This window comes from Siphateles boraxobius, unplaced genomic scaffold (assembly GCF_051911475.1).
Source record: "Siphateles boraxobius isolate OS27281-9 unplaced genomic scaffold, OSU_SipBor_1 66, whole genome shotgun sequence".
Taxonomy (NCBI): Eukaryota; Metazoa; Chordata; class Actinopteri; order Cypriniformes; family Leuciscidae; genus Siphateles; species Siphateles boraxobius.
The window spans coordinates 6,362,187-6,383,032 of NW_027509193.1; the positions used below are offsets into that span (position 1 = coordinate 6,362,187).

The window sequence follows — 20,846 nt, forward strand, 5'->3', positions numbered from 1 at the left end:
AGACAAAATTTTAACTGAATTTACACAGTTCAAAAGTTTACATATAGCCTACTTGAATTTTAATTCTGTGTATTACCTGGATGATTAATGACAGTTTTGATGGTTGATTGTGCGTCCCTTGTTTGTCCTGAGTAGATAAACTGAGCACGGTCCCTCAGAAAAAATCGTTCCTCACATTCATTGCTTTTCTAGCATGTTCTGCATATTTGAACTCTTTTCAACAGTGACTGTATGATTTGAAAGCCATCCTTCACACTAGAGGGACTCAATATATTGATAATCCAATTCAATTAACTTAATGCATATTCTGCAAGGAGTATGTAAACTTGTTAGAAGAACTGTACAGCCTAAAATCAAAGGGATTGATGCTGTTGGATGAAACAACATACTAGATGTAAACTGGGAACATGGTTTTACAGCTAAAGTTTTTGCTTTAATTCTGGGTGCTGATTTATTACTACAGCTATCAACTATGTAATTCACATTTAATACCGAATATGTAATATTTCGCTGAGATTTAATTCAATATATGACCATGAACAAGCAAATAGGCTTTATATACAACAACATCATCAAGATTTATTTATAAAGCACATTTAAATACAATATGAATTGATCTATAGTGCTTACAAATTTCCAAAAGCTAAAGAATAAATCTCATGATAGGGGAGAATATTCCAAAGATTGCAGCTTCCCAGCCACAGAAAGGGCCGATCACTCTTTGATTTACAGCGACACTGTGGCAGAGTTTAGATTTAATGTGCACTTTTTGTTAGGACACATCTAACTAAATCTTTCTAAAATTGGCACACAAAAAAACAACAACTATTTAATATCCTCCGACTGGATAGACTTATAGTTCCCATCCTAAGTATTTTCTGTGAAATCTGCAGACTGACAGATTGATTTTACGGACTGCAGATTGGGCCAAAAATCTGTACAAAAGTCATGTGTATTTTCAGCCTTTAGATATTGATATATTTGAGCAAAGTGAGTACTTTTAAAAAGTTTAAAGCGATAAAATAGAGCTTTAATTTGCATAGTATGTTTTCACAAAAAAATCTGAAGCTTTAAATTGATTAAATTAACTTTAGTGTAAAAAAAAGTAATAGCATGCTATCAAAGAGAGATAACACTAGCAAAGAAATGTATTTTTTTAATAAAAAAGGTCGTAAAACAAATACTTTTCTAAAAGTACTGTATAAGAGGAAATGTCAAGCATCATAGGGGGTCTTAGGGTGGTGATTTGGAAAAAGAGGGGGTTCATGGAAAAAAAGTAGTTGAGAACCATTGCATTGGTATTATTATTATTATTATTATTATTATTATTATTATTATTATTATCAATCTTTCTTTTGCTATTGCCAAAGAACAGTAATGAATTGTCCGATCAGAATATGCTGCAGGATGTCTGGCTTTACTGTTACTTTTTTTTTTTTTATTTACTGATTTTTATTTGGTTTATTAGCTATATGTAAAATATTTAATATTGACATTGTCATATTACAGTTTAGAATTGTAATAAATTATTGTTGAACTATTTTTTTTACACTTTATTTATTAATAAATCACAACTCAATGAATTACTACATGAACTTCCCCCATTACAAATATGAAACTTATTTTTTTTTATTGTCTATTGTTGTCACGGTCATCGCTTTTTGTGTGTGTGCGTGCGTGCGTGCGTGCGTGTGTGTGTGTGTGTGTGTGTGTGTGTGTGTGTGTGTGTGTGTGTGTGTGTGTGTGTATTTACAGATATTGTAATTTTGAATTTTGAATACAATTTAAATGAAAGAAAACAAATATAATTTTTTTTTTTTACAGTGACAGTATTGCAGTGACAACAGAACTACAATAACGAATGTAAACAACTGTTTGCCTGTCATTCTCGCTCTGTCCGCACAGCGTACGTGAACGCGCTGATGACGTGGTGTCTGCGTGAACAGGCTGTGCACTGGTATGCAAACACACTTTGACTGATAGGGAACACATCTTATTTCATACGGACCAAATTAAATTATTGAACGAACTTTTTATGGTCCTACGCCTTCCATGATGATGATGTATAAAAATAAATTTAGATCGCTTAACATAGTGTGTCAGAATGAGAGTCGTAGATCCAATTTCAAGTAAAGGGAACAATACTCAAAACGCCACAGCTAGAAGGCGGGCGACCTCAATGCCACAATCCAAGGAGAGTTAAAGGGATAGTTCACCCAAAAAGAAAATTCTGTCAGTATTTACTCACCCTCATGTTGTTCCAACCCCGTAAGACCTTCGTTCATCTTCGGAACACGAATTAAGATATTTTTGATGAAATCTGAGAGCTGGATCACTCCTCCATACTAGTCCATAGGCTTCTTCAGGGATTGAACTTGCCGGCCTCGAAAGGTTATTAAAGACATCGTTAAAATAGTCCAAGTGACTACAGTGGCTCAATCTTAAGTTTATCAAGCGACGAGAATACTTTTTGTGCGCAAAAAAAAACATAAATAATGACTTTATCATTCACTTTATCTTTATCTATCACTTTATCCTCGAGTCAGTTCACTAGTGTAACAGCGTAAGCTTCTGTTGTTGTACGTCACACGCATCACACACATTACCAGCGTCGGCCAATAGTGAGCCTACGTGTGACGTAGCTCTACGCAATCATACTACGTTAAATGACTAGAGGCCCAAAGAGAAGGAAATGAATAGTTGAAATAAAGTCGTTATTTTTGTTTGTTTTTGCGCACAAAAAGTATTCTCGTCGCTTGATAAATTTAGGATTGAGCCACTGTAGTCACTTGGACTATTTTAACGATGTCTTTAATAACTTTTCGGGGCTGGCAACTTTCAATCCCTGAAGAAGCCTATGGACTAGTATGGAGGAGTGATCCAGCTCTCAGATTTCATCAAAAATATCTTAATTCATGTTACGAAGATGAACGAAGGTCTTACGGGGTTCGAACAACATGAGGGTGAGTAAATACTGACAGAATTTTCATTTTTGGGTGAACTAACCCTTTAAGAAGTGACAGGAATCAACACAGCGTGGAACTCAGACCGATGGCTGCTTGAAGAGTAGGTACTCAAGACGATCTCCTAGTTGCTTGGAAGGACAGACGAGATGGAGGAAATAACTCGCTAAGAAACTCTGACACAGGAACTAGGTGAGAGAACAAAACAAGAGTGACGAACCGACACCACGCATATCTCACTCCAGCTAGAAATAGGCAGCTGACTAGCTGCAGTTGAATGACTGATTGAGTGATCAGCTGGTTACTAGGCAACAAACAAGCACCACACACACACAGACCCAACACCTAAAAACACACCAGACTCCAAACACATTGATTGATTTTCATATTGCATTATTATATAGCTATATGTGTAAGTAAAACCTTTAATATTACATTGTTATAAGAGATGTAATTGAAAATTACAGTTTTGAATGAGGTGGCATTATTGTAACGTCTTTGTAGGTCAGTCTTTGTCCATTAGTGCACTATTGAGGTTGGCATCAGTGATATGCTGTGCCATCTTCACTAACTTATACCTACTGCTGTCACGGTTCATGGATTCATTGACTCGCCCTCGCTAGGTGTGTGCGTGTTGTGTGAATGGGCGCGGCTCATCAGCACGGCTCGTTATCTCCGCTGATGAGCTGATCAGCGCCAGCTGTTTTGAATGAGAATGTCCTATATATTGTTTGTCATGTTGTCTGGTCTCTGTCAGATGGTTGTTGAGGTTCACGGATTACTCACCGTCCTTTCTCCTTGCCCAGTGTCTGTTCTCCTGTATTTTGGACCCGTTTCCAGTCTGTTCCTGATCCGGTGTTTTCCGCCTCGTTCTGGGAAGCAGCAGCCGCTTCCAGAGACTGTTCCTGATCTGTGGTATCTGCCCCTTTTCTGAGAGGATTCTTCTGTTTCCTGCCTTGCCGTCTGCCCACGGAGTCCTGTGTTACCGAGCCTGTGTTTCTGTCGCCTGTCTGTCATCCACTGCATTGTTTGCCACTACCTTGTGTTTAATAAACACCTGCATTCACTCGCGATTGTATCCACGACTGTTCTTCGCGCCGTGACAGAACCATCTGACCACCTACATGGATTCAGCGAGTGCAGCCGAGGTCGGGAAGATGGTCGCCGAGAACCACGCCCGCATGGATCGACAAGATGAACAGATCGGATCCTCGGGTCGGGCGATACAGGCTCTGGTAACACAGGTGTCGGAGCTCACCTCTCAGATACAACGTCTGAGAGGTTCCGCTGCGCCAGCCCCGCCCCTGCCTGTTCCCCCGGAGTCTCCGAATTTCAACCGACCAGAGCCGCGCATTCCCACTCCGGAGAGGTATTCTGGGGAACCAGACCTGTGCAGAGCGTTTTTAACAAAATGCTCTATTTTTTTCTCTCTCCAGCCTGTGACGTTTTCCTCTGAGGAGAGTAAGGTGGCACTCGTTATGACGCTGCTGTCTGGACGCGCGGCTCAGTGGGGAACAGCGGTGTGGCAGAATAGACACGCTTGCTGCTCCTCGTTCCAAGCACTCGAGCAAGAGATGAGGCGCGTGTTCGACCGCGCGGTTGCCGGACGGGAGGCGGCCCGCCATCTTGTCGATCTCCGTCAGAATAACAGCTCTGTTTCCGACTATTCCATCCAGTTTCGGACATTGGCCGCCGAGTGCAAATGGAACGAGGAGGCGCAGTGGGACCTTTTCCTGCATGGGCTGGCTGACCGTGTTCAGAAGGAAATTTACACACTGGAATTACCCAAGACTCTTGATGGACTGATTGAACTGGCAATCCGAGTCGATGCACGCCTACAACAGAGAGGGAATCGACAGTTCCAGACTCCGAGGGTGGAGGTCACGGAGTTTCCCGGTTTCAGAGTAACGAACACGGTCAGTTCCTCGAACGATCCGGAGCCCATGCAGGTAGGTCGAGCTCGACTCTCCCGGGAGGAGAGAGAACACCGCCGCTCGAGGGGTCTGTGTCTTTACTGCGGGGAGGCCGGCCACTTCGTTTCCACCTGTCCTTTAAAAGGCCAAGCCCGGCGGTAGGACGGAGGCTACTGTCGGGCGGACTTTCCTTGACCAGACCCTCGAACGCCACCCTCCTCCCGGTGAGACTCCAGTGGGCAGATCATTCCTTCAACGGCCAGGCGCTGGTGGATTCAGGAGCGGAGGGAAACCTGATGGACTCGTCGTTGGCCCACAAGCTTCACCTCCCCATCACTGCCTTGGACCACCCTATCACCATCCACGCACTAAATGGACAGGAACTCCCGGGCATCACTCACATTACTGGGCTCGTCACACTCATCACTTCGGGTAACCACACTGAGAGGATTTCACTCTATCTCACTCGGTCACCTCACGCTCCCCTTGTCCTGGGTCATCCGTGGCTGGTGAGACACAGACCCCGGATAGAGTGGGGACAGAACTCTGTGTCCAGTTGGAGTGAGAAATGTTATGCCTCATGTCTTTTGTCTGCTGTTCCGTCTGTTTCTCGTTCTGTGTTGCAGGAGGAGCCAGTGAACCTGTCTAACGTGCCACCGGAGTATCTAGACCTGAAGGAAGTGTTCAGTAAGTCCCGGGCTGCTTCTCTTCCTCCGCATCGTCCTTACGACTGTGCTATAGATTTACTGCCAGGTACGTCTCCGCCTAAGGGCAAGTTATATTCGCTTTCTGTTCCAGAAAGGGAGGCTATGGAGAAATATATTTCTGATTCTCTAGCAACTAAGTTCATTCGCCCCTCCTCTTCTCCAGCGGGGGCGGGATTCTTTTTTGTAGGGAAGAGGGATGGTTCTCTGCGACCTTGTATTGATTACCGGGGGTTGAACAACATCACGGTAAAGAATACTTATCCTTTGCCGTTGATGTCTTCAGCTTTCGAGAGGTTGCAGGGAGCATCAATTTTCACAAAACTGGATTTACGTAATGCATATCATTTGGTTCGCATCAGGAAGGGGGATGAGTGGAAGACCGCGTTCAACACCCCCAGGGGGCATTTTGAATATTTGGTTATGCCGTTTGGGCTTTCCAACTCCCCAGCGGTCTTCCAGGCACTCGTCAATGATGTGTTGAGAGACATGGTAGATCAGTTCATATATGTTTACCTGGATGACATATTGATTTTTTCTTCGTCTCTCCAGGAGCACGTTCAACACGTCAGACGAGTGCTTCAGAGGTTGCTAGAGAATGGGCTTTTTGTCAAGGCGGAGAAATGCGCGTTTCATGCACAGTCTGTTCCTTTTCTAGGGTACATCATCTCGTCTAAGGGAATACGAATGGATCCTGAGAAGGTTAAGGCTGTGGTGGAGTGGCCAAGTCCAGATTCCCGTAAGGCCCTACAGAGGTTTCTGGGGTTCGCCAACTTCTACCGGCGTTTTATTCGCAACTTCAGCCAACTAGCCGCGCCTCTGACTGCCTTGACCTCCCCCAGAACGGTGTTCAGGTGGTCAGACACAGCTGAGGCTGTGTTTGCTAAACTTAAGGGCCGCTTCGTTTCAGCCCCCATCCTTATAGCCCCTGATTCATCACGTCAGTTCGTGGTGGAGGTCGATGCGTCAGAGGTGGGGGTAGGAGCAGTGCTGTCCCAGCGTTCTCCCACAGACGACAAGATGCATCCCTGTGCGTTTTTTTCCCGCCGCTTATCGCCTGCCGAACGTAACTACGACATCGGTAACAGAGAGTTGTTGGCAGTCAAGTTAGCGTTGGAAGAATGGCGTCACTGGCTAGAGGGGTCGGGGGTACCTTTTATCGTCTGGACCGATCACAAGAACTTGGAATATATCAGAACTGCCAAAAGATTGAACTCCAGGCAGGCTCGGTGGGCACTTTTTTTCGGTCGTTTTGATTTTGTTCTCTCGTATCGCCCGGGTTCCAAGAACATCAAACCCGACTCTTTATCTCGTATTTTTGACCGTTCCGAACGCCCGTCTACTCCCGAGTGCATTTTACCCGAGACCCTATTTGTCTCCACACTCACATGGGAGGTCGAGTCGAAGGTCAAGTCGGCCTTAGAAGGGGTAACGCCTCCGCCCGGTTGCCCACCGAATCGCTTGTTTGTGCCGGAGGGATTACGGTCCGACGTTATCCAGTGGGGGCATTGTTCCAACGTGGCTTGTCATCCAGGAGTTAATCGTACTAGTTATTTAGTCAAGCAACGATTCTGGTGGCCACTTATGGCTCGTGACATCCACAGTTTTGTTTTGGCTTGCTCGATTTGTGCCATTGGTAAGACTTCCAATCGACCTCCAGATGGGTTACTTCAACCGCTGCCTGTCCCTTCGAGACCCTGGTCCCACATAGCGCTAGATTTTATTACCGCCCTCCCACCCTCCCAAGGTAACACGGTCGTTTTAACCGTGGTGGACCGGTTCTCTAAGGCGGCTCATTTCATCCCCTTGCCCAAATTACCTTCAGCCAAGGAGACGGCGTTGACAGTCGTAGACCACGTCTTCCGTTTACATGGCCTCCCGGTGGACGTGGTCTCCGACAGGGGACCCCAGTTTGTGTCCAAATTTTGGCGAGAATTTTGTAGATTGCTGGGAGCGACTGTCAGTCTGTCCTCAGGGTTTCATCCCCAGAGCAATGGCCAAACCGAGAGAGCCAACCAAGATTTGGAAAGGGCGTTACGATGTTTGGTCTCCAAGAATCCTTCTTCCTGGAGTCAGCAGCTCTCTATGGTGGAGTACGCGCACAATACGTTACCGGTGTCGTCAACGGGCCTATCTCCGTTTGAGTGTAGTGTAGGTTACCAGCCACCAATTTTTCCCAGTCTGGAATCCGAAGTCGCGGTTCCCTCCGCCCACGCCTTTATCCAGAGGTGTCAACGCACGTGGATCAGAGCCCGTGAGACTCTGCTCCAGGTGGGTGCACGCACCAAGGCTAAGGCCGATCGCCACCGGTCTAAACCTCCCGTATACGTCGTTGGTCAAAAAGTGTGGCTTTCAACCAGGAACATTCCGCTCCGCTCCGTTTCTAATAAACTTGCTCCCAAATTTATTGGCCCATTTACTGTCACCAAGATCATTAGTCCGGTGGCAGTCCGCCTCAACCTTCCTCCAGCGTACAGAAGGATTCATCCCGTTTTCCATGTATCTAAAATTAAACCTGTGTTTCATTCACACATTAATCCGCCTGCCCCGGTTCCCCCCCCGCCGCGACTCGTAGATGGGGAACCAACGTATTCGGTTAATCGTATACTGGATTCGAGACGGAGGGGACGTGGATTCCAGTATTTGGTGGACTGGGAGGGTTACGGTCCGGAGGAGAGAAGTTGGGTTCCTGCCAGGGACATCCTGGACCACTCCCTTATCGATGATTACAATCGACAGGTAAGGGTGTCTGGGAATGCCAGGCGGCATTCCTAGGAGGGGGGGTACTGTCACGGTTCATGGATTCATTGACTCGCCCTCGCTAGGTGTGTGCGTGTTGTGTGAATGGGCGCGGCTCATCAGCACGGCTCGTTATCTCCGCTGATGAGCTGATCAGCGCCAGCTGTTTTGAATGAGAATGTCCTATATATTGTTTGTCATGTTGTCTGGTCTCTGTCAGATGGTTGTTGAGGTTCACGGATTACTCACCGTCCTTTCTCCTTGCCCAGTGTCTGTTCTCCTGTATTTTGGACCCGTTTCCAGTCTGTTCCTGATCCGGTGTTTTCCGCCTCGTTCTGGGAAGCAGCAGCCGCTTCCAGAGACTGTTCCTGATCTGTGGTATCTGCCCCTTTTCTGAGAGGATTCTTCTGTTTCCTGCCTTGCCGTCTGCCCACGGAGTCCTGTGTTACCGAGCCTGTGTTTCTGTCGCCTGTCTGTCATCCACTGCATTGTTTGCCACTACCTTGTGTTTAATAAACACCTGCATTCACTCGCGATTGTATCCACGACTGTTCTTCGCGCCGTGACAACTGCAGGGCTTTCCTGTCAGATGCTGAGAAGTTTCTATACTAAACGGTGATACAGCTGGTTAGTGCACTCTCAATAAAGCATCTGTAGAAACCAGTTAGTATGAAGACTGCTCTTTTCAACCTCCTTAGGAAATGCTGGATTTTCTTTACTAAGGATAAGGTTTTCAGTGACCATGTGAGCCTGTTGGAGATGTGATGTGCAAACTTTATGATGCTATTGCTTTGGTGTTTTGCGATGCATGCAGCCTGAGTCAGCAGGCCAGGGTATATGACAGTAGATTCACTACATGAATGAATGAATGAATGAATGAATGAATGAATGAATGAATGAATGAATGAATGAATGAATGAATGAATGAATGAATGAATGAATGAGGCATTTATATAGCACTTTCATATGTACTACTGTACATCCAAAACGCTTTACAATCATATCAGGGGATCTCTCCTCAACCACCCCATGGATGGGGATTATTAGTAGACCATGATTGGCAAGGGCCAATGTGTGGAATGTGGCCAGGATACCGGGGTTACACCCCTACTCTTTACGAGAAGTGCCATGGGATTTTTAATGACCAAAGAGAGTCAGGGCCTCAGTTTAACGTCTTATCCGAAGGCTCTTTGATAGTATTACTATACTGGGGCATAAGGACCCACACAGACCACAGGGTGAGCACCTCACTAACAACTCTTCCAGCAGCAACCTGGTTTTCTCACGAGGTCTGACCTGGCTCAGCCTAGCTTCAGTGGGCAACCAGCCTTGGGCTACAGGGTGAAAGGGCTGCATAGCCATCTGGTGCACCGATGCTCAAATGTGACGGGTTGAGAGAGGTCTGTGTGTTAATTCTGTAGTTGTGCAGGAAGTAGCTATTTAATCAAGGTTATAATATAACCCATATAACCCAAACCTTCTGGGAATGTCGGTTCCAAAACACACATGAAAAGTTATGGCGCTTTTCCACTGCATGGTACAGCTCGGTACGGCTCAGTACGCTTCGGCTCGCCACGGCACGGTTCGGCTCGCTTCGCTTTTCCACTGCGTGGTACGACTTGGCGCGGCACGGCTTGGTTCGCTTTAGCTCGGTTGCTTTTCCACTGCAGTTAGTACCGCTTCAAAGTGGGTGGGATTATGACTGATCGTTATCATCCGCTCCTCGGCAACCAACAAGAGGAACGTCTGCACTTCTCGTCCACTGACCAAGATTCAGCCATTTCTTTTTTGCAAGTTTTTTTTTCTTCAAGCAAGTAGTTTTAAAACAGGTGCTACAGCGGTGGCTGTTACTGGCTATTTAAATCCAGCGGGTTTTATGTCTCGCAAATACAATGACGCTGGTAGTGACGATTCTGTCTGTCTGACCAATCAGTGATCTGCAGTGTTTTCATGTCACATTTTAGTATCGGTACGGTACGCTTGGAATCTCTACAGAGGTGGTACCATTTAAAGCGAGCCGAAGCGAGCTGTACCGTACCGTACCGTACCATGCAGTGGAAAAGCGCCACAAGTGAGCCGTACCGAGCCGAGCCATACCTTACCATGCAGTGGAAAAGCGCCAAAGTGTTACGTACCGAACCGAACCGTACCGTACCATGCAGTGGAAAACCGTCACAGCGTGCCGTACCGTACCATGCAGTGGAAAAGCGCCAAAGCGTGCCGTACCGACCTGAACCGTACCGTACCATGCAGTGGAAAAGCGTCAAAGCGTGCCGTACCATGCAGTGGAAAAGCGCCAAAGCATGCCGTACCGACCTGAACCGTACCGTACCATGCAGTGGAAAAGCGCCAGAGCGTGCCGTACCGAACCGAACCATACCTACCATGCAGTGGAAAAGAGCCAAAGCGTGCCTTACCGAACCGAACCGTACCGTACCGTACCAGGCAGTGGAAAAGCGCCATTAGTTTAATCAACCTCCAATTGGTAACAATGATAAGGTGTAATGATACAAATGTGACACTCCTTTTCTCAGTTTGTAACGGGTAGAATCACCCATATATGAGGAAATATATAAATGTAATCACCTTCAGTGTGTCCAGAGTGGATGTTTGAAATCAGCACTAAAATCACATTACAGTCAGTTGATCAACTGTGTTTTATTTTTCGGAGCCCTCTCCTTGGACAGCATGCCAAATACACATATTTTAATATATCTGATTATATGGAAGTGTGAACTCGTGAAATTATATGGGGGCCGTCTGCATATGTGTACCGATAAACATGAACCATGTGATTGACATCTTTTAGATTTTGTCAAAGCAGAGAGACCTTTTAGGGTCTCTTCACAAACAGAGGAATGAAGATAAACTCTTAATGTCGAAGAAGTTCAATTCACATCAAGTGCGAATGCAATAACAGGCCTAGCCTATAACGTTATTTTGCACTTTACGAATTAACCCTAAATTGTAAAACTGTTGTATACAATTTAGTCGGTTCTGTTTTACCTGATAGTTTTCTTCATGCACATTATTTCATGATTACTATGGGTTTATTAAAATCACTGTACTGTTTGTTATACATTAAAAAGTGCAGTTTGGAAATTAGGCTGAGCCTTGTATTAAAACGTATAAGCCTATTTATAAAGAAATGGGAAATAGATTTATGCCTTGTTTTAATTTCACTTTTAGTCATTTTGTTGTCCACGTTCGTCATTTTTACTGTGGTAACCCGAGTGAAAAAAAGATACTTTATTGTATTTGAAATATATTCCCCTTTTCAATAGTACATTGCAAACTAACAAAATGTTTAACTATCTTTAAATATATTGAAAGTATATTTGCATCACTCTTTAACCTATTTTCACAATACAACGTTTGACACTTTAAAATAATTGTACCATAGTATATTTTTAAAGAATATATTTTCTAAAAAATAAACTTATTTTTGAAACCCTGTAAGACCCAAATATAGAAAAAAAATGTTTTCACCTGTCAGATGTTGTTGTAGGAGGCCTCTGATGCAAATAATTAAGGATTTTTAAAAAAATTATGTTTAAGTACGTTTTTAAGCAAATGTTGTAATACCGTCTCAATCTCGTCACCGCAAAAAAAAAACATTGGCCTGCCCATGTGTGCATGTTGTGTCTAATGACATGGATTTATTCTAATGACATGGATTATGTCTAATGGCATTGTGTCTTACATGAATTAAAGGTTTTCTAATCAAAACTTATCATCAAAAGATGGAGCAAATCCGACTCTTCGTAATGTTCCATGACGCATAATAACATTACATTCGTATTAGAGATGCGCGGATGGGCTATTATTTCATCCGCAACCGCATCACAAAACTCATCATCCGTCCGCCATCCATCTGCACCAACGTTTTTGGACCAATTTTCAAAACCGCCATCCGCTGATTGTTTTTCCGTCTATGGGTGATGCAAGGCGCTGCTGCCGCGAGGCTAAAGTCTTGGCTTTTCTAGAAAGGAGACTAGCCTTTAAATATCTTTTCTGCATTGGATCAAAGTAGTATAGCCTATTGGCTATGTTGTATCCCCAGAACAATATCAGCAGTGAACTCCGTCTCCGATCGGCGTACAGGGACAAAAAAAAATAGCCTAAATAAAACGCACATCTGTACAATTTTAGCATTTTGTTTTGAATTTTGTTTAAAAGTAGACATGTCAAGCTTTCTATTTATGTCTCATGTCTGTGAGGCAAGTAGCCTATACGCTGAGTTTCGTTTCATTTAGTTTAGTTCCAGTATTTAATGCGGTTTACCGCTATACCGCGGGAATTTCTTGCTTTTCAACCGCGGTTAGAAAAAATGCATGCCGTCCCAGCCCTACTGAAGTCACACAATTCTAAAATGAATCAAACCCCCAGACCTCTTACATCACATTCCAGAACATGAACTGCTGTCCCTGAACAATGGACCATGCAACCCCCTATATGTCTGAACATCCACACCTGTCCTTGAATAACCATTCTCCAAAGCATTCCACAAACAGTGTCTGCCTTGCAACAAGCAGATATTTGGGCAAACAAACAAAGCCAAGATAAAAAATAAAAAACAGTTAACATACAGGAACAATTTCAAATACTGGTAGTACTAAAAGGACTTAAAACACTGCAACCAGAAAGAATGTATTCATTTAAAATGATTCAAATCTGATCTAAACTGAAAATTATAACAGCTAACACATTTAGATATTGTGAATCATCAAATAAATTTTAAATCATAAAATTAAATTTTAATTTTATTTTTGTAAGTATTTCTCCTATATGTGAACATTTGAGAAGTGCAATGCCTCCATGTAATTTGCAGATGTGTTTTTGGAAGAGCTAAAAGTGATGTTGTAATATTACAACCACGCAGTGAGGTGCACAGACCTCCTCAGGGGCAGGGGCGGAGGGACCAAAAAGGGCACTAAATAAAAAAAAAGATTACTTCTTGATTTTCTTTTTTTTTATTCTTACTTTCCTTGGCATTCTAAGAAAATATGTTGATACAATTATTAGAGTACATTACACATCAAATGAAAATAGGGAAATTATGATAATATTACTAAATATTAATTACTTTACCATACAAAACAGTGAGAATCAAGAAGGTAATTATGGAAAATTTTTAGTTTTGTTGATGTTGTAAATTTAATGTATGTAGGCCTATTATATGTATGAAAGACAGTGTTAGCTATCATGAATCAGTAACACTTTACAATAAGGTTTCATTAGTTAACATTAGCTAATGAACTGCACTTCTACAGCATTCAGCATTTACTAAAACATTAAAATCAAAAGTTGTATTTGTTATCATTAGTTAATGCACTGACTGTGACATAACATGAATAAACAATTAACAGTTGTAGTATTAACTAAGATAGGCCTATAGCCTACAGTAACAAATGTGTTGCTCATGGTTAGTTCATGTTAGTTCATACATGAGTAATGAACAAATTAACCTTATTGTAAAGCATTAATATGAAATCAAAGATATAAGTTCCTCACAATTTAGAGTTGGACATGGACTTAAGATTTCATTAAACTAACTGTTAGATGTATTTCCCCTTGCACTTTTATTCCTTGGATAAAAACGAATGACATAGTCACTCAGAATGCGTCTGAAATCGAGTTATACTTTTATTGTAGTTAAGAATAACTCACGTCCTGCAGCAACTTTTAGAGTAGCATGGTGATGGTAGAATAAATGTAATTTTCCGTATTAGCTTAAACGTTACCTGCTGCTCGTTTGAAGAGACTGGGGCGAACTGCTGCGTAGTGCGTACCAGAACCGTTAAATGCGTATGAGGCGCTGCAAAGGAAACTCCGCATACCACTTCTCCGCCAATTTTTTTTTTTTTTAATATATAGTATTTGTTTGTATTATTGTTGTTAGTGGCAAGGGTGTGTGTGTGTTTCATTTATTATAATATGTATAATAATTATTATTATTATTTACAATTATCAGAAAAGGGCACAATACATTTTGAGACTAAGGGGCAGGGGCGTGATACACTTGTGGTATATTGAAGACACTCGTAATGAATTTGTAATGTACTTGTAACACAATTAAAGTACACTTTTAATATCACTGATCAAGCATATACAATAATTAGTCCCTACTAATTATTACATGCCTACACAAAAGTACTCTAAATTCAATTATTGTACAGTTATGCTTTACTACAATTTAATTACAACTAAAATATACTTAGTAAAATTAGTTGCTCCAAAATTACACACTTCACGTTAACTAATCATTAACACTCTTGAAGTACTGAATTAGTCTAAGTATTATTTTTACACCAGGGAACAAGTAGGAAAACGGGCCAGATCCACAGAATAAGAGAAAAGAAGCCCTTGCAAGCCATTAAATGACCAGGTGGGACTGATGAAACTTTATTCATGTCTCTCAACTCAAAATATCTTCTTTCATCTATACTTCTGACTAGATTTCTCTTGTTGTTGATGCTATTAGTTTTATTTGTGCATTTATTTGTGTTGTTATGCTTATATTTTATTGCTACTCATGTAGAGTGACATTAAGCCAGGGAAAAGGAGCTTTAATAAAACTTAAATTAGGCTATTCATCCATTTAACCCATCCTCGGTTTCTATCAGTTTCTAAATCAGGTATTTCAGAGCGATTCTAAACTTCTGAACAGTGTATAATGATTGAAAGAAAATTATATCTTATTTTAATACAAATAAAATACATATAATCACTGGTTCGTGAAAACAGACTCATGAATGTGCGCCATTTTTTAAAATAAAGAGGAAGTTGACGCGCGTTGCATTGTGGGATGTGGAATCCAATACACTGCGTTCTACATCGAATTACACGGATGAACGTGCTTTAATAATAACTACTACGGAGTGAATAGAGAACAATAAATAAAAAATATCTATCTAAATTATTTTCGCAGCCTTGCGATTTTCCTCCGTTATGAAATACAGCACCTCGTCATGTGACCTGATGTGAGCAGCCGTCATTTAGATGCATGAATCTGCTCTGGGCATTTCCACAGTTTAGGAACGGCTTTGGATTGCCGAATTTTGGAGCTTTTAAAGGTCTTGTTGGATTCTGACTGGCATTGCCTTGTTTAGTTGCGGTTATTTTTACGTAGCTCCCTTCTGCTCTTGGTTCCAGGAACTTGTCGTTGGATGTGTAAAATGCTGAATGCTGCAGCAGCCGACAGAAATAAGGACCCGATCCTTGCTGTATTAAAAAGCAGAGTGACATCAGACAGGCATCTGATGGCTTTGGAAATCTCTTCTGGCACTGGACAGCATGTCATTCACTTTGCCAAAGCATTTCCGAACATTACATGGCAGCCGTCTGAATTCGAAGCACAGTCAATATCGAGGTGAATATGCGCAACATCAAACTTCATTTTGAATTCTCGGCTTTCAATGTAGACATGAACAGCTCTGCATATCAATCTAAAAGATTCTCTGATGCAGAAACACATTGATTGATTGATTCTTACCTATTCAGGTTATGAAATCGTAAAACATTTACGAATTGATGAAGAAGCACAAGGTCGTTGAAATAGTTAATGATATAATCATACGTTCTTTATTTTTTCGTTTTCTGATTATGATAGTTACTGAGTACAGGTGCATAGATATATGAATAGATGGCGCTGTTTAGTCAGTTTTAGAAACGAGTGCTCTAGTTAAAGTATTTTATATATATACACACACACACACACAGGCCTATTTTTAATGCTTAAAGTATTTTAGTTTTTATTTATGAATTAAATAAGAATAAGTAAAAATCCACGATACGTGTTACTTAATAATAAATGAATGAATGAGGCATTTATATAGCGCTTTCATATGTACTAAGTTACTGTTAGACCCAACGCGCTTTACAATCATATCAGGGGATCTCTCCTCAACCACCACCAGTGTGCAGCATATAGCTAAGTGCCACACACCAGCTATAGGTGGAGAGGAGCGAGAGTGATAGAGCCAATTCAATGTATGGGGATTATTAGGAGGCCATGATTGGCAAGGGTGTGGAATGTGGCCAGGACACCGGGCTTACACCCCTACTCTTTACGAGAAGTGCTATGGGATTTTTAATGACCAAAGAGAGTCGGGACCTCAGGCTAATAGTTTCTTTAAAAGTACACCGTCTTGTCAGTGCACGCTATTCCAAAGATCATAAACTTTGTATGCTTATCTAATCTTTCACCTGCAATCAATTGCTTCAATTCCCTCCGAAATGAATTAAATTAAAATTTTGGCTGTGCGCGTTTATCCATAGCCATTTAAGTAGCTATTGTAAATTGTCTCATCCTAGGTGTAGATGACTTTCTTCTTTCAGACGAATACAATCCGAGTTATATAAAAAAAAATATCCTTTAAGAAGGATATAACCCTTCCAAGTTTTATAATGAGAGTGAATGGAGTCTGAGATTTTGAAGCTAAAAAACAAAAGCACATCCATCCATTATAAAAGAATCCATACGGCTCAGGGGGGTTAATAAAGGCCTTCTGAAGCGATGTGATGCGTTTTTGTCAGAAAAATGTCCATATTTATAACTTAATAAAGTATAATCTCTGGCTTCCAGTAACTGTCTGCCGCGTTTTCAGGAGAAAGTCGAGCTCCGGTGTATAACGTAGGTGTAGCGTAAGCTCCGGTGAGAAGTGACGAAGATCCGTATGGATTACTTTTTTTTTTACCTTAAAAAAATGGCACCATTCACTCCCATTATAAAGCTTGGAAGAACCAGAATATTTTTTAATATAACTCCGATTGTGTTAGGAAAGAAGAATGTCATATACACCTAGGATGGCTTGAGGGTGAGTAAATTATGGAATAATTTATCATTTATGGGTGAACTGTCCCTTTAATGCTAGTTTAATAACAAATACGACAAATTTTGAAAACAAGTGTTACCATTGGGAAAAGGACACGCGTGTGTTGTTCAGGATCGACCAGAAAGAAGACCTCCACAATCCACTGCAAACTTTCAATTCTCAAATTGAATGAAGTCCTGCCCTACTTTTTTTGACTCTGATAACTGTTCTCCTCTAAGTTGCTCAGTTACAAGCCGAGAAAAAAGAAAAGAAAAGAGTATCGTGCAGTGATAAACACTTGTGACAGACCTGTGTTAGTTCTATATTAGTTCAAAGTTCAATCTTGATTATTCTTTAGATTAGGCTTCATACCATAAATGTTTCCTGCTGTTCAGTAACAATATGTACCCCGGTTTCACAGACAAGGCTTTAGTCTAGTCCCAGACTAAAAATACATGTTTGAGATGTTTTAACTGAAAGCAACTCTCACTGACATATCTTAAAATATTTTGTCCTAGTAATGTTTTTTTCTTTTTTCTAATGCACGTTAGAATTGAACTAAACTTAATCCTGGCTTAATCTAAACCCTGTCTGTGAAACTGGGCCTTTATGTACTATATTGTGATTATTATTTTTGTTATCATTATTTTTTTGCAGCATTGAAGCATATAGACAGTATCATAGGCTGCAGAATGTAAAGCCACCCATCTATCTTGATGTGTCTCAGAATTGGGAGAACTGGGGTGGATTTCAAGCTGAGTCATGTGACCTCGTCGTGAACATCAACATGATGCACATCTCACCTCTGGCCTGCACAATGGTATCATGCTTGCTTGCTTTTATTTCTCTTTCTCTGCATGTATTTGTTGAATGCCGGCATATAAAATCATCTAATATTCTTTTGCTTTTTAGGGTTTGTTTAATGCTGTTGGAAAAATACTGAAGCGCCAAGGATTGCTTCTGACTTACGGGGTATTTGTTGCATAATAAGTTCAAGCACCTTGAATTATTATGCATTTGGTTACATTTATTGGCTTCTAACGTCTTGCATCTGATATTGTTTTGCAGCCTTATGCTTTCAAAGGATCGATTACTCCTCAGAGCAATGTTGACTTTGACCAGAGCTTGAGATACAGGTTAGTGATAAAGGAAATCACTGGCAAACGAGGGACATCTGCATTGCTGCAAAGTGGTGTGGATCCTCGATAAAGTTTATTTCACTGGTGTGAAAAGAAGTGCTTGCAGTTATAAAAAACGTATAATCAGTGTTGAGGAAAGTTACTTTTAAAAGTAATGCATTCGATATTGCGTTATTTCCTAAAAAGTGATTAATTGCGGTACTTTTTATGGAAAGTAATGCGGTACTTTTTCTCACATGGACTGGGCTTGCTTGTTTGTTTTTAGTAACAAAAAAAAGTTATATTTTTATGCAAATGTAAAGGCCCTTTCACACCAAAAGTGAAATGAATAAGCCTCAGGCTGAAGGAAATGCAAATTCATGCCTGTACAGTAGAGCATTTCAAACAAACCTTTCAGCTGTGCTGCCGTTCTGAATCACAGAAGAATTGGAAAAACAAAAAAATGAAACACAAATGTGATGCTTATCTAAAGTCATTTTTGATTGAATCGTATCATCTAGATTCTAAGGTCAGCAGCAAAGACATTGGCTAATAAAATTAGATTAAATACATAAGGTATATTGTGTAATTTAACATATTTATTTATTGCAGGATTATGTAATAATCTGAGTTTGACATTTCTCTTTTTTTATTCATTTTTGAGGAATGCTGAATCTGTTTTTGTGCAAGTGAGATGAATAAATAAATGCTCACATACAGTCTAGATCTTAACACAGCGCACACAACGCCTCTGCACTTACTCATGATTTCTGTTATTAGGACAAACTCATTTAATTTTGTTAGATTTTTCAGAAAACAACACTTACTATCTAATAGACCTGACAGTCTTGTTGCTTCTTAAGTAAATGTATCTTGATTTAAGAATGTTTTGATATTTGCACTGGAATACAAGACATAAAAACTGCAGTGTAAAAATTGTTACTCTGCAAAAGTTGACCATTTCATATTTTGCTGTACCAATGTTGTTTTACAGAAATCCAGAGTGGGGTTTAAGAGATGTATCATTTCTGAAAAAGCTGGGCCAAGAAAATGGACTGCGATTGGAGGAAATTGTAAGAGTGTTTTTACCGAAATTAATTGCTTAATGCATCTGGTGTAGTTCAATGCGAGTGCATGCTTGATGATAATTATAGTTTAAGATGCAATGTCAATTCTCCCTTGCCTATTTCTGTTCAGTACAATTCTTGTAGTAAAGGTTTTTCTTAGAAGCTATGATCCATTACTTGACCATGATCCACTGCAAATTAATCTGACATCATGCCTTATTCACTTCTTTCTTGCTTTTAAATATGATTGGCTTGATTATGTGATGATTCATTCAACGCCTTGGGACAATGTAGGTTTGTAAATGCATCTGTTTTTGTTTTGATTTTCTAGGTTGATATGCCTGCCAACAACCAGTGCTTACTGTTTCTCAAGGACAGTGTGGTTTGATTTAATACAGTTTCATCGCACTGTATTTGATTATGTGTGGACTCTGTAGTGTTTTAACGGTTCAAAGATACTGAATAATACAAAGGCTTTTCTGAAATTTGTCATCACTATCTTTTTGGCAAAGATGTGTTTTTGCAGGATGTATTAATGTGGGGTTTTCCCCCCAAAACTTTTTACAAATATGTTTAAAATGATGTGTACTCAGATGAAATGAAGAATAACATAATTCAACATACTTCATTCCAGAATGATTTTCACTACGTTACACGGATGCCAGGGAAAGTAAAGTTTTAAAGTGCCTGGGGTTTTATTGCAGGACAAGATCATAGGTACTCTGAATTTCTGAGGACATTGTCATTGGTTATCTGGATTATAGGTGTTGTTATTTTATATGCAGTGTTGTTATTTACCACCATATTATAGATTACTACAAAAAAAAATTGCCATGCTAACCATAGTAACTGGTGTGTGTGTGTGTGTGTGTGTGTGTGTGTGTGTGTGTGTGTGTGTGTGTGTGTGTGTGTGTGTGTGTGTGTGTGTGTGTGTGTGTGTGTGTGTGTGTGTGTGTGTGTGTGTGTGTGTGTGTGTGTGTGTGTGTGTGTGTGTGTGTGTGTGTGTGTGTGTGTGTGTGTGTGTGTGTGTGTGTGTGTGTGTGTGTGTGTGTGTGTGTGTGTGTGTGTGTGTGTGTGTGTGTGTGGTGAGAGAGAGAGTGAGAGTGTGCACATGAAATACAGCCCAACCAAACCATCATGCTTCAAAAGCAAGCTAATCTAAATCTATACAAATGTATATCTTGAATGTGAGTTGCTTTGAATATGCATTTATGCCAAATGTATGCATTATTTTAATCAAATTGGTGGGTAATATAAATTTACCAGTATACATGGCGAATATTTATAGCTTGTAGTAAAATAAATGTGTGTGAACTCTCACATTTCAAGGCAGAATATTTGTTTGAATTTTCATGAAACACTAATACATCATACAGTTAATTGCTGCTCTTCTTTTATGCGATTGAAGTTTCTTGATCAATAAAGAATATCAGTCTGTTAATGTGCACTTAGTGTATGTTTATTGAATATAGATTTTTGTTTTCCTCAGACTATTGTTTTTGTTTTTGGAATGGTTTACTGGCGAT

General features: G+C 40.9%; 1 protein-coding gene across 2 annotated transcripts; it reads left to right on the forward strand.

The window, feature by feature from the left end:
- The first annotated feature begins 3,015 nt into the window (after positions 1 to 3,015).
- Positions 3,016 to 20,767, forward strand: mettl26 (methyltransferase like 26). Of its 2 annotated transcripts, none has more exons than XM_077211820.1 (7): positions 3,016 to 3,155; positions 15,475 to 15,691; positions 17,793 to 17,955; positions 18,048 to 18,107; positions 18,204 to 18,271; positions 19,248 to 19,326; positions 19,652 to 20,767. In XM_077211820.1, exons 2-7 carry the CDS (start codon positions 15,489 to 15,491, stop codon positions 19,706 to 19,708), a joined length of 630 nt encoding a protein of 209 aa, XP_077067935.1. In that variant the 5' UTR covers positions 3,016 to 3,155; positions 15,475 to 15,488; the 3' UTR covers positions 19,709 to 20,767. The 2 variants fall into 2 exon arrangements, with proteins under 2 accessions (XP_077067935.1, XP_077067934.1); XM_077211819.1 differs by lacking the exon at positions 3,016 to 3,155 and adding an exon at positions 15,123 to 15,395.
- Positions 20,768 to 20,846: the final 79 nt, after the last annotated feature.

What these genes read in the sequence shown, in the direction of transcription:
- mettl26 (XM_077211819.1), top strand. Translation starts at nt 15,326, where the DNA reads ATGAATCTGCTCTGGGCATTTCCACAGTTTAGGAACGGCTTTGGATTG. An exon ending in GAATTTTGGAGCTTTTAAAG is followed by an intron (nt 15,396 to 15,474) that starts GTCTTGTTGGAT and finishes TCTTGGTTCCAG; the next exon opens with GAACTTGTCGTTGGATGTGT. An exon ending in GATTGCTTCTGACTTACGGG is followed by an intron (nt 18,108 to 18,203) that starts GTATTTGTTGCA and finishes ATTGTTTTGCAG; the next exon opens with CCTTATGCTTTCAAAGGATC.